Source organism: Typopeltis vanoorti, chromosome 4 (genome assembly GCF_054136105.1).
Source record: "Typopeltis vanoorti isolate ZY-2024b chromosome 4, IOZ_Tvanoo_1.0, whole genome shotgun sequence".
Classification (NCBI taxonomy): Eukaryota; Metazoa; Arthropoda; class Arachnida; order Uropygi; family Thelyphonidae; genus Typopeltis; species Typopeltis vanoorti.
Genome location: NC_143552.1, coordinates 115,821,427 through 115,841,107, shown reverse-complemented (window position 1 = coordinate 115,841,107; position 19,681 = coordinate 115,821,427). Strand labels below are relative to the sequence as shown.

General features: G+C 33.8%; 1 protein-coding gene across 2 annotated transcripts in view; it reads left to right on the top strand.

Annotated features, from left to right (window-relative positions):
* The window catches only part of LOC150107625 (28S rRNA (cytosine(4447)-C(5))-methyltransferase), a 181,852-nt gene that overhangs the window by 37,027 nt on the left and 125,144 nt on the right, over positions 1-19,681 (top strand). For both annotated transcript variants that reach the window (XM_090391435.1, XM_090391434.1), the window contains 4 exons: positions 3,405-3,479; positions 11,812-11,859; positions 12,042-12,097; positions 18,371-18,459. In XM_090391435.1, the coding sequence (XP_090247561.1) occupies positions 3,405-3,479; positions 11,812-11,859; positions 12,042-12,097; positions 18,371-18,459 (268 nt within the window). The remainder of the gene's footprint in view (positions 1-3,404; positions 3,480-11,811; positions 11,860-12,041; positions 12,098-18,370; positions 18,460-19,681) is intronic.

Here is a 19,681-nt window from a genome sequence, read left to right as displayed (position 1 = left end):
GAGGTAGGAGGATTGACATCTGTACATCATTCTCAGAACTGTAGATTGGATTGCTTGATCAATGGAAGGTCACTTATGTACAGTTGAAGGAGTGTAGGTGATCAAACAGAACCTTCAGGCACTTCTGCATTGTGGAGAATATTGAAGAAAAGAAGCTATCCACCATAACATGCAGTGAGCGACCAGAGAGAAAGCTGACCACCCATTGCCATCATCAAATTCTTGACATGTATCCTCACGGGGTGTACAAGATATAATACTACATGAAAAAGTTACATCGTACTAACTTTGTATCATCAGTTTTCTTCAAAATTAATCTGTTAAGACTAATATTATCCGATCTTATATTTCTCTCTCTCTTCTAAGGCACTTTTTACTGTTTCAATGCACCTAAATCTTGGTTTTGCTCTGGATCTTTTTGATGCCATCCTGACAAAGAACACTTGTTTTGCTAACCTTTCCTTTCCCATTCTTATTAAGTGACCACTCCACCTCAGATTAGCTCTGCTAACACATTTCTGAATGCTAACAATGTGAAGTTCTTTCCTTACTTACTTTGTTTTGAATGTACAGCAGTAAAATAATGCTACATGCCTGAACCTGTAAGCAATGAGTCAGAAGTCTTTCCGGTCAGCCAATTAAGGTCATCTTCCTAGGTGACCTTAATCCACAACTTCAATTGATTTCCCTTTTCCATGTCCACTGATCAAGCTGCACGCAATGTGGAGTAATTGTTATAAGCAGTGACCTGATGCAAATTATACATCTACCAACCTGAGTGCCTGACAACCTTCTCCACTCTCCCCTTGATCTTTGACCCTTGGTATTTTCTGAATACTCTAGATCAGCATTTTCCAAATGGTGTGTCACGATCTGGCACCGGGTCACTAAAGCTAAATGACAGGTCGCCTAAAAAAAAAACTCTCGAAAACCTAAGTGTTCCGTTTCTGGGTTTTCTTTTTTTCACAAAACTCTAAAATACAAGTAAATAGCGTTTAATCGGGACTAATGAAGAAATAATTTAATTAATAGAGGCGAAAAACGCGCTCCTTCCTCGTCGCCATTTCACAGTCTCTTTGTTCACGGTAAAGTAGCTCAACTAATGGCAAGACTGTGCGGCAGCAACCACACCACCAGCCGAATCATTTATCGGTCTGGCGTTTGTTTTACTCACCCACCAACGTACTCACTCTGCTTGTTCAGTTTGAGTTAAGCATCTGGACAGAGCATATTTTTTTTTTTGTATTTACTGATTATGTGTACCTTGCCTAGTGGGTTCGGCTGAACAACCATAATTATTATAATTGTTTCTAAATAGTTTATTTCATTCTTTCTTCATCTCACTTGCCATTATCCATTTAATGATGGATAAATGAGTAATAAAACAACAAACAAACAATGTGCCGGTTACAAACTCTTTGATTAGCACCAATGAACAATTGATTAATTACTAATCAATCAATAAATTACTTGGCTTTAGTTTAATTTCTTTATATTTTTGTAAGAGTAAATGCTTCTTTATTATAATAATAATAAATGAAAACTCTATGAACATTCAAATCTGTTTTATTTTACCTATTGGTCATAAAAATTTTAGTGGGTCACGAAGATGAAGCATTAAAATAACTGGGCCACGGAAAAAAAAGTTTGGGAAATCTTGCCCTAGATCTTTTCTTAACCAGTTCTCTTTCCAGATACACTATAGCAGTCACCTCTCCTATAACTCAGATCACAATCTGAGTTATTAATATGAGATCTTCCTCTTTCACAGAATGCTCCACTTCCAGTCACTGTTAACATTGTGTTCTATAACACTAAAAAAAATACCAAGTGGATCAACCTCCAGAGCTTTCACTCTTCTTTACCATCGTCTGTTTATTGCTTTCATTCTTCTAATTCAAATGCTTGCTCTGAACGAGTCACAGAAACTATCTTCAATGGCCTTCAGTCCAATCTATCTAAAATTCCTATCCACTTTCCAAGTCATGGTTCTATATCCAAGCAGTGGAAGAAAAAAAATTCAGGATATTGCAGGTGGCTTACAACAAGAATCACCACAGCTTCTTACTTAGCCCATGCTGAAGCACACAATAAATGCAATCCATCAGCAAATCCAAATATGGCTTTGTAAAGGCCAACAGCAGAACACTCGTTTTCTGTCCAAATGGAAGTTATTTCTTTTTGGTGTCTTAGAAAAACCATTAGATGCAACTTGTGTTCACCAGCACGTCCTCCTCTCTACTGGAATGTTACAGCATCCAAAGTTGACTTCCTGGCATCAACTCTTATCTTTCAAATCTTACATAGATGACCAAGGCACATCACCTCCTTCCTACCATACCAGAAGCAGAACATAATATGTCTTGTGTGGTTTTTAAGCAAAAATACATCAGCAGAATACTGAATAATTTATAAACCATCAAAAAGTCCTTCAGTTCTGATGGCATTTCTATTCTCCCCAATGTACTCAAACACTACTCTAGAACTAATACTTGTTCTAATTATCTCTGCAGTCTTCTATACTAAGCTAGTATAGGAAATCTTAATGCATATATCCAATCTATTCTAAAAAAAAGGGAAGATAAAAGCCTACCATCAAACTACTAACCAATTTTCCTCACTTTCAGCCTTTCAAAAATAATAAAAATAGTCATCAGTAGGCAAATTCTCCACTACCTGGAGCCCACCAGTTAATCAGCAACTACCAGTATGTATTCCACAACTTCAGATCCACAGCTGATCTTTTAGTCTGTAACACCCCATCACTGGACATCATATTGCCATGGAAAGGTTTAGAGAAACATGCTTTGCTCCATTTCCAGAGCATTTGATTGTATATAGAATTGGGGACCTGCTCAGTAAACTGACTTTCTGTGCTCTATAACAGTGCAGTTGTCAGTGAAAAGTCAGCTACTGGGACAATCCAAATTCAACATTCGCAGTAGTCAAGATTGACACCATCAACATAAGGGGCATCAATGGAATAGAAATGGAACTAGCAAAAGAATTATATAAGTACTGGATCAACATAAGTGTGCTACAGAAACAAAAAAAGACAAAAACAGATGAAATCTTTCTAAGCAACAAATACAAGATACTATATTAAGGCAACAACAACCTGGGAGAAAGAATGAGTAGCTATAGTATTCAACACAAAATATTTAGTATCACAGGAAAAATTTTAGACTTAATTCTTATTAGTACATGTATTAAGAAAATTAATGGTCTTAGCTAAATAGGATGAAATAAATCACTTAATTTTTTAATCCTCTTGAGTTTCTTTAAGAGGATTAAAAATGAGAATGACCCAAAATTCTAAGGGAATTTGAAGGGATTAAATTTCTGAAATATTTTGAAATGATATTTTTGAAATTATTTAACTTCAAACTTTCACTTATATTTAGGTAATGGATATTCTAGGCTCTGATGTGGAAGATGAGTTTTCTTCTTGTGAAGAGAAAGAAACTGCAGTGAAAGAGGTTAGATATTTTTATTATTTTTTAGTAGTGTATATCTTGTTGTAAATATTTAAAAAATTTTCATGCATATAAGAAGCAACAAAAGGAAATATTACTCTCTAAATAAGTAAAAAAACTCGTTAAAAAACAGGTAAGATTCTTCTAAATGAACAAATACAAGATGTTATTTTCAGGTGGTAAGGAAAGAAATGAGTAGCTATAGTATTCAACAATAAACATGAAGATAATTTTCTTGAATGGCTAGGCAGTTCAAGTAGAGGGATGCAGACAAACATCAGTCTATTTAAGTCATTAGGGAAAGCACCGACAGAGAGAGAAAGTTAGTCCATGTTGGAGATCTAAACAGCAAATTAAGAAATAAGTACCAGACATATAGAAATGTTTTATGAAAATTTGGTGAAAAGGGCAAAGCTAATAATAATAAGTACCCAAAGGATTTCATTTCAAGACATGGAACTAGTCATAACTAATACCATGTTTCAGCATAGCGATGTACACAAATTCACATGGAAGAAACAAGATATTTTTAAAAGTTTCATTGACTGTGTATTGTTAATAGTAATATCTTCATGCTCATTCAGGACACAATGGTGTACAGAACTCATACAGAAAGGCTTAGGTGTTCATTATCCATTATAAAGCTTAATAGCATAACTAACACAAAGAGGAAAAAATACATTTAGTAAACTCACTAATATTTTGCTGGTTTTCTACCCAGCATCGTCACAGCACAATAATAAAATTGTGACAGTCACACAGCACTAAACCAAGTAATTGTAGAAACAATTTAAATTGTAACTGATGTTCTTACGTCACACCCTCTATGAGTCAGATAACTGCAAAGTCAATTCAGAGAAATCTGGCTATTAGGTCTTAAAATATAGTCTCCCAGATTATTGGTAAATTAATACAGTTTTAGAACATTTGAAATAGGAGTTCATGACCATTTAGTTTTGAGCAGAATTAAATTGTATTCAAAAGAAAAGTAAGAAAGTTTTAAAAGAATCAAATAATTTTCTGGAATTTCTATAGTTCGCCACCTTCAGAGATTAAAGAGACAGTCCTTGAAAAGAAGAATGCATATCGAAAGTTCCTAGCAAGTAAGCAAGCATGTGTCCTGAGAGAATACAGAGAAAAATGTAAAAAGGTGAAGTACTGTGTAAAAGTACCTAAATAATTGTCATGGAAATAATTTGGTAAAAACATGCAAGATAAATATCAGAATAGTCGCAAAATGTTTTGGAGACTATTCAAAAGCTTAGAAAGAGAGAAAAGAGTACTTTAGAAGCTTTCAGATATGAAAAAAAGTGACTTGAAAACTGAAGATAAGGATAATCTAGATGTCTAGAGTAATCACTTTGAAAGATTGCTAAATGACACAAAAAGTGACAGAACAGTAGTATAAAATATTCAAGAGGAATGCATTGGGAAGTATATAACATTACTTGAGGTAGAAAAGCCAGCAAAAAATTTGAAATGAAAAGGCAGTTGGAATAGATGATGTTCAACCAGAAATGCTGCAGTGTGGAGATATAAAAGTTTTATCAGCCACACTGCATAATAAAAGTCCTGTTCAGAAGGTCAAATTTCAAATGTTTAGAGTAGATCTCTCATAGTATTCATGTCTAAAAAAGGAAATGCACTAGTGTTGCCAGAATGTCTCCATTTGTTGATCACATTGCCAGCCATTGATTTTCAATGCTCCAGTTGAGCAGCAATAGCATGTATAGACATGCCACCAATGTGACAGCCCACTATGACACCTCTCTCAAGGTCACTGAGTTTGCGTTGTGTTGCCATACAACCTGTATTCAACTGCTACAGTAAAATACTGATTCCTACTATCTGTACACTGGTTTTTATGTTATTAACAAACCTGAAATGTTCCATAACTTTGAATAAAAGGAGTGCCTGGACAATTATTAGTGTACATTGTAAATACAACCATCATCAATTTTTGGATATGTATCCCCAAGGGGTGTTCAGGTTACTATAACAATTACATGATTAAGTTTACATTTAATTAAATTAATAATTGTTTCTTCAATTCCTACCTGAATACTGTTTTCTGTTTTGTTTTATTTCACAGCAGTAGAGAGGCCTAATGCTTTCATTTTAATGCATGCAGTATACCAAAAGGAATTCATTTTTGATTGCAGTCTTTGATTCCTAAATTGATGAAAAATGCAACTTTCATCAGTTTGGAACTGTATGGAACCAAGGATTCTAAATTAAAACTATACTTGGAAATCTCCTTATCTTTAGAGAATAAAGTTCATTCTGTCGCTGACTCATTCTATTAATGATTTGCTTTACATATAGTTAATATCACATATTCTTCATCATCAAATTCTTGATATGTACCTCAAGGGATGTACAGGATATAGATAATGAATAACAGGGAATAATATACATCCTTGTCTCACACCAGATTTAACATTAAACCATCTTCCTTACTTCCATCAATTCTAACTGCTGCTGACTTACAACTCAAATAAAGACTAAGTATTGCTTGATATAATGCCCCATTGACACCATATAAATGTAGTGTATTGAATAGCTTCTCTCTTGGCACCTTATCATATGCCTTTTCCAGATCAAACTCAAATAGAGATCTTTGTTATGTTCCCATGATTTCTCCACTGTTTTTCGTAAAGTGAAGATCTGATCGTGACAGCCTCTGTTTGGTCGGAATCCAGCTTTTTCTTCGCCAACTTTTCTTCTCAACCGTTTCTCCAGTATACTTGCATATATCTTACCAGGAACACTCAGTAGAGAAATACCTCTGTAATTCTTACATTCAGTTTTATGTTCCTTTTTATATATGGATACTATGAGAGCTCTACTCCAATCATCGGGAATTTATTCCTCTGTCCAGGCCTTCTGAACTATACAGTGCAGCCGCTGCAAGACTTTTATACCACCATACTTCAACATTTCTGGTCGAGTATCATCTACTCCTGCTACCTTTCCACATTTAAAGCCTCCTCATCATCATCATCATCAAATTCCTGACATGTACCCTCAAGGGGTGTACAAGATACGATAGTACTACATGAAAAATTTACATAATTACTAACTTCCTATCTACAATTTTCCTCCAAATCAGTCTATTACTTCTCAAGACTCCAATATTATCATTATCAGATCTTATATTTCTATCGTCTAAGGCAATTTGTACCGTATCAATCCACCTATATCTCGGTCTTCCTCTGGGTTGTTTTCCTGCCAACCTGGCAGAGAACACTTGTTTTGCTAATCTTTCCTCGCCCATTCTGTTTAAGTGACCATACCACCTGAGATTAGCTCTGCTAATGCATTTCTGGATGCTGACAATGTCAAGTTCTTTCCTAATATCCTCATTTTTAATATGATATTGCCATTGATGCCACCTGTTCACGCCTCTAATCTTTCTCAGGACTCTCATATTTGCAGTCTCTAGTCTTTGGTCAAGTGTTTTACTTCTGACCCAGCTCTCAGATCCATAAGTTACGACTGGTTTGAACACTGTCTTGTATACAGCTAATTTAGTGTTCCGACTAATTTCTCTCTTATTCCATATGAATTTATTCAATTGACTTCTTACCATACCAGCTTTGCTGATTCTGTTGTCTATTTCCATATTTAATTTACCATCTTCACTAAAAATCGTGCCTAAGTAGCTGAAATGTTTTACTTGTTCCACAGGTTCCCCATTCACAACACAGTTGACATTTTCAACAATTCTACCTTTTTTCATTGTCTTTGTCTTTTTAATGCTGACCTTCATACCATATCTATTACAACAGTTATTCAATTTAGTCAGGGAATCTTGCAAACTTGTAGCGGATTTATTGAGAAGTATAACATCGTCCGCATAAAGCAAAGAGCTGACATTAACATCTCCAATTTTGATATCAGGTTTAATACCACTTTCCTTCATGATGTGATCCATATAGATAATGAATAACAGAAGGGATAATGTACATCCTCGTCTCACACCAGATTTAACATTAAACCATCTTCCTGTACTTCCTTCAATTCTAACTGCTGACTTACAAATCAAATACAGACTAAGTATTGCTTTCTATAATGCCCCATTGACACCATATAACTGTAGCGTATTGAATAGCTTCTCTCTTGATACCTTGTCATATGCCTTTTCCAGATCGACAAAACTTAAATACAGATCTTTGTTATATTCCCATGCTTTCTCGACTGTTTGTCATAAAGTGAAGATCTGATCCTGACAGCCTCTATTTGGCCTGAATCCAACTTGTTCTTCACCAAGCTTTTCTTCCACAATTCTTCTCAGCCGTTTATGGTTGAGAAGAATTGTGGAATATGGGCACTATTAGAGCTCTACTCCAATCATTGGGAATTCATCCTTCTGTTCAGACTTTCTGAACTATGCAGTGCAGCCACTGTAAAACTTTTATACCACCATACTTCACCATTTCTGGTCGAATATCATCTACTCCTGCTGCCTTTCCACATTTCAAGCCTTTGATGGCTTTTTCTACTTCAAGTATGGATATGTATTCCTGATTGTATGCCTATTGAGCCACTGTGCTGTCATCACTTCTAGTTTTATTTAGCAATTTTTCGAAGTAATTACTCCACACTTCAAGGATATCTTTTTCTCCCGTTTTCATGTCACCTTTATTATCTCTGACTCCTTTTACTGCACTCTTTCCTCCATTTCTAAGCTTCTTCAACAACCTTCCAGAATATCTGACCACCTTCTTGATATTTATTTTCTATGTTCTTGCCAAAGTCCTCCCATGGATTTTGTTTAGTTAGTTTTACACAGTGTTTTGATTTCTTACATTTGTCTCTGTATTCTTTGAGAGCAAAAGCTGACTTATTTGCCAGGAACTTTTGATATGCTTTCTTCTTTTCCTTCACTGCCTCTTTAACTTCTTGTGTTCACCATAGATTTCTGATTTTTCTGTCCTTGCACACAACCTCACCACATTCCTCTCTGGCTGAATAAATCAGGGATTTCTTCAAGGCTTACCACTGAATCTCCAAGGTTTGGTCCCTGTTCTCAAACTCTTGCATTTTTTCTTGAATAATGTTTGTATGTTTTAGTCTACAGTTCACATCTGAGAGCTGCTCAACTTTTATTCGCTTTAAATTGTATTTTTATTGGCTTAAACCAATATACAAAGTGATGGTACAGCATGACAAAAAATTTTATTTATTCTTACCTCAGGCAATTTTATTACAAGAAACACAAATTCTCAACCAGAGAAAAACAGTTTCTTTTATTACTTTATAAACACTGTATCAAAGTAGAGCATCTTCAAAAATGCCACTTTGCAGTTTTGATTTTTCATTAATTCCATTACTTGTTCCATTAAAATCCTGAACGCTGTTATTTTGTTATAACAGTGTTCAGGACTTTTGTTGATATCTGTTAGACAGTGGTTTGGTTTGGCAGAAGACAATCACAAATTTCTATGTCCACAGTAGGATGATTCTAATCCACAGCCTGTTTTTTAATAACAAGAATGTTAACTGCTTGAAAAATTTCACCGTCTCCCTTGAGACAAAGATGAAACTTTCCATTTCACATTTCTATGAACATATTAAAACAGAATGTCTACTTAATATCTCCTTTTTGTTACTATTCATTGACAGTCTCACTTTTTCAGTCTAAGGATTCACCTTGCTAAGATTCCCTTTTCAGAATCCTCTATTAATATATTCCAGCTGTAAGGTTTCTTAAAAACTTCCTAAAACTAAATTTTCTGATATGTGTTCTTAAACTTCCATTCTCCCTCCCTCTCTCTTCTTGTTTTCCAGTACTGATCAATCACCCATTAATGTCCTCACTGAGCATGTGCACCTGTTTAACTAAGTTGCAAGCGGGAAGTCAGTAATGGCTGACCCGTTATCTTTATTGTAATTCACAACAAATGTGAATTACAATAAAGAACATTGAAATTATTATAACTATCAGATATCTAGTAAGTACAATAAATTTGACATGCTTTAATTTTTTTTTTCTTTAACATAAATATCAATTTCTTATTTGGAGGTCAACACTTAAGATGTGCTGATTATAAATAAAAACTAATAAAATACTAACATGAGAAACAATTGTAAAAAGATTCATAGCTATGAATTATAGATTATTTTACAATGCTTCTGTCATTACTCTGACACTACTACATCCAAGACCAAAAATAGAATTAAAAATGTAGCCATTAATCAGAGGAGAACTAAGCCCCATTAAGATGATCAGTGGCCTAGAAGGTCCAGTGTCATGTAACTTTCTGGTGATTCTATGTTTTACCTAAACCTAGAACCACCAAATCTGATTCATAGCTAATTCTTATCATAACTAGAACTAATATAAAGTTCTAGTTGGTCCTCCAGCCACTGGAACTCCTAACTAAAATCTCGCAGATTTTACTGGCAATACCAAGAGCTCACAAAGTTTTTTGTATAGAGCTTCAACTACTAAATTTGATATGTGATTTCAAAAACAGCACAAAGGTAAGGTTGAGTCTTGTTGTTGTGATGAAATTCTTTCAGATGTTGTTACAAACATTAAAAGCTAGGATGCTAAATTCCATCACCAGGTAAAATCTTTTGTGCATAACATAATCATTCATTCTAGCTTTAAATTTCTGATTTAAAACTTCATAAAATTTTTAGTTGTCTTTTAATAGTTAAAATTACATTTTTCAGTAGTCCTCCCTAGCTTCCACGATTGGTTGGCCTCTTTTCACATCTCTTGCCATGTCAGCAGTGCCTAATATGATATGGATGTTGATGGTCAGATAAAATAAATGCATCCATGTTCAATGATTGCAACACTTCAGGGTGTAGATTTTGATATCATCTGCTGGCAAAGCTCAGTGGAAGTGGCATTTGCTCCATGACACTTGACCGCCCATACGAAGACCTAGGGTCAAATCTAGTCACTGACTAGAAGAACATTTTTGAAGCCTTTCTTCAACCAGTTCCCGGGTTAGTCAATCTCTGGCACAGGCAAGTGGGTTTTTTCTCTCAGAAACTCTGGTTTTTCATCCCATAAACTCAAGAAAACCGACTGTCGAACCAACACTATCTCAGACAAATATACAGTGTTAGGATTATGGACCATGAGATGGTGGCACTTGTCAACCACCTCTCTTCACCAGATGCCAGATATTTTAGTGATAGTCTTGGGTTAGCCAGCTCTGATTGGCCTCCAGTGGAATTGAACTGCCTTCCTCAGTCTCCAATAAATTAGATAGGCCTAAAACGGCCTTGCATACTCTCTGTAAGGGAATCAAAGGCATTAGAGGTATGGTTTTTTTTTTTCTCCTGCTGGTAAATGTTCTCTGTAGTGAAATATATAAATGTTTTATTTGTTTGTATTATCAAGTTAAAAATACCATTATGATATGTGGCTTGTTTGTAATGGTGACATTTTGTTATAACAGTGTTCAGGATTTAGTTGATATCTGTTAGACAGTGACTTGGTTTGGCACAAGACAGTCAAATTTCTATGCCCACGGTGGGATGATTCTAACCCACAGCCTGTTTTTTAATAACAAGGATGTTAACTGCTCGAACAACTTGGCTTGCAATTATTCTAGTGTTCCTCAGTTATTCTAACTAACCAGAAGGTAAATGCAAAAAAGCTGATGTGAAACAATGTGACACATGATGTGATTATCTCATGATTTATATCACATAGCAAAAGTTGTTGTTGCATTTTTATTATTTTTGAATTTTTAAATGCATTAATATATTGTTTTCAAATTACTCAAGTATAGAGCCCAAAAGGCTTCAATTTAGCATAAGATAATAAAATGAAGGATATTATGGATCTAGCCATTTTCGAAACATATTTAAGTTTCTTTTTAAATTTGTCTATAGAATATGGTTGAATCCATAACATCCTCCAATTCAATATCCTACTTATGCCAAATTTGAGCCTTTCAGCTCTATATTTTAGTAATTTGATGATGCATCTACCAAGAGTTCACTTAAGATGAATTCTGACATATGATTGCTGTGGTATTAAGAGAGTTGTGCTCTCTAGGTTTGTGCCTAGTCTCTGATGAGAACCAATGGTTTGAAACAGCTGTCAGGCCAGTGAAGCCCACCTCAAGCACTAATAAAAGGTGAATATGGACTCCTGGACAGAGTTGCTGTCTATTAAGTAGTGCAAACCAAGTTACTTTAATTTTTACACCACTTCTGAATATTATGTTCTCATAAGTTCACTGATAAATTTTCAAAACTTTGCTTATAAAATATAGCTAGATCTGTAATATCCTCTGTTAATTTCAGTAATATAATAAATATATAACAAAATATGTTGAAAATAACAGCAACGTTTTTTTAGGAAAAGACTTCACATTCAGATGAACAAGATGAATCTAGTGATGAGGAGGTATGTTGAAATCATCTCTATATGTTCATAGTACATTGGAAGAGTAATTCAGTGATGCTTATTTAATTTATTTTGTTGACTAAATAGCATTTTTATATGTTTTGTAAAGAAGACAGTATAATACAATTTAAAGAATACATAAGAATGTTATTAAAATAAATTATATTCATTTGTATTTTTAGCTGATGGAAGTGGAAAAAGCTGCAAAGAAGTTAGAAAAGAAAAATAAGGAGCTAAAGTATGTGAAGAATTATTTTCATGAAGTTATTTTGATATCCAGTTCAGAAGTGATTTAGTTTTTCTAGGCTTGAACTTCATGCAGTTGTAGAAGATACTTTTAGGTTTAATGTGTGAGCTCATTGGTAGTCTGTTAAAAGCAATAGGTTTCCTTAGTTTTGTCATATAACTTCTTATTCATCATATTTACTTTATCTGTCATGCTTTCTTGTATGAAAAACTGTGCTGCAACAAAAGCAGTTTCATTGGTATACCAATTTACCAAAAATCTATCCTTCTAGCATTGCTCCTCTGCAGAAGTTGTCTTAATTTTCATACATCTTTAAATAATTATTTTAAAAAATTATAATTTTATGTCACTCTCACCCATGAAAGTTTTTGTAAACTTGCAGTACATCAGTACCATGGGCAGGCTAAGGATTTTTTCTTTTTTTTTTTTTAAGTTGTATTTATTATATATATATATATATATATTTACATAGGTGGTTGCTCTAGAGCAGTGCTTCCCAAACTTATGGATGCCAAGGCCCCCTTTGGAAAAATAAAAATATTTCACAGCCCCCATCGAAAAAAAAAAAAATCGTAATATAGACATATATTATTATAATATTTATTGTATTTTTTATATTCAAGATTTTGCATTTGTAATCTTTTTTTTGCGTTTCTTATCAATACCTTTGAAATGAAACTTATATGAATAAGCATATATGAATATGAAACTTATATGAATAAGAGCCTGTGTAGCTCAGTGGTTGTGGCATTTTCACACCACGGCGCTTGACCACATGAAGGAAGATTTGGTTTCGAGTCTAGTCGGCGACTAGTGGAAATTTTTCTAAGCCTTTTTTCGACCGGTTCCCGAGTTAGTCGATCTCTGGCACAGGCAAGCGGGTTTTTCGTCCCGTAAACTCAAGAAAATCGACCGTAGAACCCACATTATTTTCAGGCATTAAATATATTGTGTTAGGGTTAGGGACCATGAGATGGCGGCACATTTGAGCCGTCTCTCTTCACTGTGTACTGCTTAATTAGTGATGGCCTTGGGCCATCTATCTCTGATTGGTACCAGTGGAGATTGAACTGCCCACTCAGTCTCCAAAAGTTAGATAGGGCTAAATGGCCTCGCCTACTCCCGTATACAGGAATAAAAAGGCGTTAGCAGATTTTTTTTTTTTTTTTTTTTTTTTTTTTTTTTTTTTTTTTTTTTTATGAATAAGCATATATTTACTAATATTCATTAAGCGCCGAAATACGCAAGAAGCAAAATTTGTTAACCAACACCGAAATAATAAAAATTAAACATTTCCTTTAAGATTAAAAAAATCTACTTAGTCTTAAAACATTTTAAATTTGTTTTCATTATTTCACAGACCCCTCAACAAAATGTACAGCCCCCAAACTGGGGGCCGCAGCCCACGGTTTGGGAAGCGCTGCTCTAGAGAACCAAAAATGGAACTTTCTCAAGCCACTACTTCAGACCTCCAATAAATGAGATGGTGGTCTCGCATCAACCAAGTGAATGGAATTCATCTCCCACCTAAGACATTGCAAACATCCATGCCCATCCTATCTCTGGCATGGGATATTAATTATGATGATTGGAAGTTTTTACATTACAATTCAAAGATCATTATCTGGCTCATCAAAAATAATAATCATGTTGTAGTAATAGATCATTGATTGAATTTGGAATAGATCATCCAACACTTTAGACATTTGTTTTGTCATCTGTCAAAATTCCAGGTATAATTTTTATTTAAAATTATAATCTGATGTAATTTATTCTCATCAGTGGATGCTTTTTTGTATTGGAAGTTGCAAGTCACAGTAATGCTCTTGTAATTTTACAGTGACAAAATGAAAGTGAAAGTGGCAATTTTATTTTCATTTTTCATTGGTATCAAATCCAACTAGTCCTGTCGAAATAGAACTGTTAAAACAGACACATCCCAAACCACCACAGATTGCTCATTTCCTGTATACAGAATATATAAATAGCAGTTATGTGGTAAGAAGCAACCATTGTTTTCGTTAAAATTTACCTGTAAAAATAATCATAATTTAAAATTCTGAATATTTTTATGTATTGTTTATGTTAGAATGTTTATTAGTTTTAGTTTCATAACATGCATTGTCGGCACTTGTTATTGAAATTGTTTTGTCAAAAGTGATATGTAGAGCATTTAAAAAATTTATATACTTACCAGATTTGAACAGTTGTATTACTTTAAAAAATTTTATAGTAGTTTAAAATATTAAGTTGTGTTTTTTTTTTTTTTTTTTGAAGACATTCTCTTGTCGCTAATGGAGACAACATGTCAGCCATTATACCTAGTTTCTCACTTGCCACTTTCATGGAGTGCACATGCTCGCCGAGAAGTTTGATGTGTGATTGACAGCTGACAAGAACAGTGTTTGGTATCAGAGTAACGGAGAGTAAACAAGAGGGTGTTCGGAAAGAAAATTAGAACAAGCCGGCAGACATTTAGATTCAGAGGAAATTGAGTTTTTTTTTTTTTTTTTTTTTTTTGTGACATTCAAAAGAAAATCAATAGTGTATTTTGAAAAAGGAATTGTGGAACTATGAAGTTTCAAAGTGGAATAAGTATTGATAAATAAAAGAAAATATTGCTATAGATGTTTTAAAAGGAATATTCGAGGAAACACTAATTGGAAGATTGGTAGTAGATTCCAAAAAGGGAATCATAGAACTCTGAATTTTTAAAAGTGGAAGAGTTAAGACTGTCAATAAGCATTAGTGAATAAAAGAAGAAATTGGTATTTATGTTCTAAAGGAATGTTCAAGAAAACTCTGATTATGAAGTTTCATCTGTTTTAAGGACGCCGGATCTAACTATTATTTCTACTTAAGAGAAGACAGAAATTGAGTCAGAAAGAATTAATGTGTGCTACATGAGGGATGAGAAAGATTAGTTATGTAATATTGTTTGAAGTGTATATATATTGTTTTTGTTTTATTAAATGTGTTTATTTTGTATTTTGGTCTTGGGTCAGTGAATTTTTTAGATAGTAAAAAAGGAGGTCATTGCACCAATCAGAGTGAACCTTTGTGCATATATAGGTACACTCAGAAATAAAAAAATATAATTGTTGAACAGAGATCATCTCCATAGACAGGATAATATTAAATAATTAAAAATCTTATATTTAAACAATGGCGCAGCCGGTAGGATTAATATTATTGTAATATCCTCTATATAAACATCTTTTAATAACAATGGCACAGTCGACTGACAGGATTGATTATGACTTAACTTTATTTTAGAATCCAGAAAGTAAATCTTGACTCAAGTAAAATGGCTACAGGAGATAGCAATTCTAGTGGTGAAGTTTCTTTAGTTAAAGATGAAGAATTTTTTAGTTAATTAATCCAACTTTAGTAATACCTTCATTCTCAGGAAATAGTAGTGAAAGTGTAGAAACATTTTTTAAATATGCAGAAAAAATTAGAGATTTAGGAAAATTGTCAGATTTTCATTTGTTGATTATACTTCGTAATAAATTATTGGGCCAGGCCAAAACATCTCCTTTACTGAGAGACACTGACAGTTATGCTATATTTAAAAGTCTGCTAATATCAGAATTTTCAAGTGTAAGAAAATTAGGGCCTAACATTTGGAAAATTCAACAGTTCATTCAAGGTAGTAATGAGTCTGTTTCAGAATATTATCATAGACTTTGGAGCATTGCTCATAAATTTAATGCTTCATCTGAAGAGAAATCCTCTTTAGAATGGTTGCTGTTTAATCAATTTAGGCATGCCCTTAGAGATAATTCGAAAGAAACAGCATACAAGAAAAAGGTTAAAAATCTTGAACAGTGTTTTGAACTTGTTAGGGAAAAGGAAGAGAGACTTAGAGATATATTTCATTCCTCAAACAATAAACAGATGAACTTTTTTCAGTATAATGAAACTTGTTCTCCTAGCATTGTGGCTACAGATAAAGTGAGAGAAGGAAAGTTTCAAAAATTAAAAGGTGCTGAGAAAAAGAAACAGTCTAAGGAAATTTCTCTAAATCTAACAGAAAATGTTCCAGAATCTGAGTCCAAAGTAAAATCACATGATTTGGGAAAATTAGAGGAACTGAAAACATTTCTTAGTGAAGAAATAGAAAGATAACAGAGACCAATAGTAAAAGGACAGGAACTTCTATTTAAGATGATATCTGATTTAACAATATCCAAGAATCTTACAGATAATCAATCTTTCTCTTGTGAATCTAATGGTATTGATAGGAATGAAACATCTCAAAGGATATATATTCCAAAATGCTTTAGATGCAATAAACCTGGTCATTTTGCTATAAAGACTGTTATGATAGGGAAAAATCTTGTTTTCAACATAAGAAATCAGAGAATAAAGAAAAATCTGGAAATAGTTATTATTCCAATATTATACTGGCAAGGACAGAAATGTCAACCTACTCATTAGACATGGGTAAAGCTATAGACAGCTCCAACACTGAAAGAGAGTTTGATGTACATTAGCTCCTTATGCTAATGGAGGTAATTCTTTGACAGTTCTACAAAGATTTATTGAAGATGTGCCTTGTGAAATCTTGCTTGACACAGGTGTGCATATGTCAATATGACACATTGTACATATGTCAGTATGTGCATATTGTGCACATTGTCACGCGAGCTGTTAAATTTGGTGTACTAACCATTGTAAACGGTTCTGTATTAGTTCGTTTTTTGCATTTATTATTTTTTTGTTCGTCTTTTTAGTCTTGACAAAGCTGGATAGTAGGCTAGCGAAACTAGTAGGCGTTCTTGTACATAGTTGTATTAAACAGATGGTCTTATATAAGAATAAGTTTTGTGTTTATTAAATATACAAAGACCAAATATGAGCTGCTAGTGTAATTAACTAATTCATTTCCAGTTCTGCTAGAAATGCTAACCATCAAAAAAATAACATGACAAATTCCTTCTCGGCCTCCATACTCACATATGGTACCAATTGCCATGGATTCTGCAACAATACATGTGTGGCATTGCTATAAAAAATTAAATAAAGAACAATAAATTTCTGCTTGTCTTATTGTCTTCAAGGGGTTCCTTCCTGCTTTCTGATGAGAACCAGAATTTTCTGTTTGATCGCTAAACAGAAGTTGATGAACTTTGGACATATTATGCAAACTGATGAATCATTGGAAAAGGCAGTTATGTTGGGGTAAGATTGAGGAAATTAGAAGAGGAAGATTGCAAAAAAAAAAAAAGTTGGATGGACAACATAAAAGAACCTTCCGGCTTGAACTTACAATTACTGAAAGAACAAGAGGCCCGGTGGAATGTTCACAGCCTTTGTTCACAAGATCACCAAGAGTCAAAAACAACTAGATGGCACATGACACACACACATTTACAGTTAACTTACTATAGCTAACTCATATGGATCACAGAATAATTCATTATAGTGAATAGTTTGCTATAGTAAATTTCCTTTAGAATAGCATTGTACTGTACTTTATAAGGATTAAGTGTGGACTCTGGTAGTATAATAGTAACGATCATGATCCCTAATGTTATACACTTTATATAATGACAAATAAAAAGCAATTTATCATGTTTTTGAGAATTAAAAAAAAAATATTTTAGCAGCTTTTAAAAGTTTTATTTACAAATAATCTTGATCTACCACATTGATATTACTAATGTGTTTTGACTGATATTTTCTTTCTAATGTTATTTTAACAGTATATCAAACCATTCCATTTACTTACCTACTTGATTAAAAAAACAATTATTTACAGTTGACTCGCTATAGCTAACTCATAGAGACCACAGGAATAGTTTGTTATAGTGAATTTCTTTTGGAATCACATTGTATTTTATTGAGATTAATCTCGACTTTGTGGTAGTATTATGGATCATCAGCCTTATTACATATGTGTTTTATTGTATTTTATGAACTTCACAAAATTAGGATGATCTATGTCAAACCAAAAAAAAAGTGAATATTTTAATTAGAAAAGAGATGCAGATATCTATATAGCAGCAACAAATATGGAACTAAAGATATCAGCAATTCACAAAACAGTTATACATGATACATCCTTGCTGACCAACTGCAGAAGTTAGCATATCACGTCTGATCAGTTGTTCAAACAGTTTGGCTGGTTAAATAATAGGCCAATTGCTGCATTTGAAAACCCTTGTCCTTCACTATCACTATAAATAAAATAAAAATTGCCTTTGAACTTAAAACATTTTCTAAGAAAATTAAATTTCTTTCTGCTTTCTTTTTCAGCAGGCTAGAGGATGAAGATGATGATATACAGACAAATATTATGGAGACCGAAACTTATACCTTACCTAGTGGGCAAGAAGTAGAAAAAAATATCCTTTAAATTACTAAATATTTCATTTATAAAATATTTTAGTATTGGTCCAGCTCATCTGGATATATAACTTAGATTGCTAATAGTTGTTTTTGATGCTAGTATTTACAGATCACATAGTAAATGATAATAAAAAATAGTAATGTCAAAGAATAAAAGAATGATAGTAAAGAATCACATACTAAAGAATATGTTAAAAATGTGCACTGATTACAGTAAGATGAGCATGAAATGTTGATAATGAGCAAAATCTCTAATGAGGGAACAAGCATTATAGCATGTCAAGTAGTGATCCATTCTAGGCAGAACATGAACAAGAATGAAGGTATCAGAATGCAAGATGGTGATAGCAATACCACATGAGAAGTGGGAGGGGTGCTGAAAAGTGCATAGGAATTGGAGAGAATTGGACCAGTTTTCTTTCCAGTTCCACATGGGGAAATTGGAGAGACTTGAAAATCACTTAGCTAACAGCAGGAAATTACCAAAGGGAATGAAACCTGAAAAAATAGAAGTAAAAGAAGGTCCAAGAAAACAAATAGATAGATAAATAAGGATATAATGATATATAGTGATTCTATGTATTTGGAGGGGTGCTTAAGGGTCAAAGCTGTATAACTGAGAGGAGACCTCCACATAGCCTTTAAAGGAATGTGGAGAACCGACCAGGGCTTCTGACCTAATGTCCAATCCTCACCTTCTCGTGGTGCACCCTGTTGGGTATCTACTTGGATACTGAACGGACGAGGATGGGCTGGCAATTTGGGATTTAGCCGACCAAATTGTATTCTTATTGGTTAAACCAAAATATAGAATGATGGTACAACATGACAAAATTTCATGCCGGCTGGGGCGTCGCCCAGTTAAACAAGGCCTCGGTTGTTTTCACCAGGGAACCAGGGCGAACAGCGAAAAATCAGCTACTGGAACAAATCTGAAAATAAACCCCAACTCAACATCACCAGAGTTAAAGATTGGTACTATCAACGTAAGAAGCCTGAATGGCAAAGAAATGGAGCTAGCTGAGAAATTAGATAAGTACCAGATCGACATAATAGGGGTGACTGAAACAAAAAAGACCAAAACTGGTGAGATCTTTCTGAGCATTAAATACAAAATGTTATATTCAGGCAATGATAATCAAGGAAAAGAAGGAGTAGCCATAGTATTCAACACAAAATACGAGGCTAATCTTCGTGAATGGCAGGCAATGTCAAGTA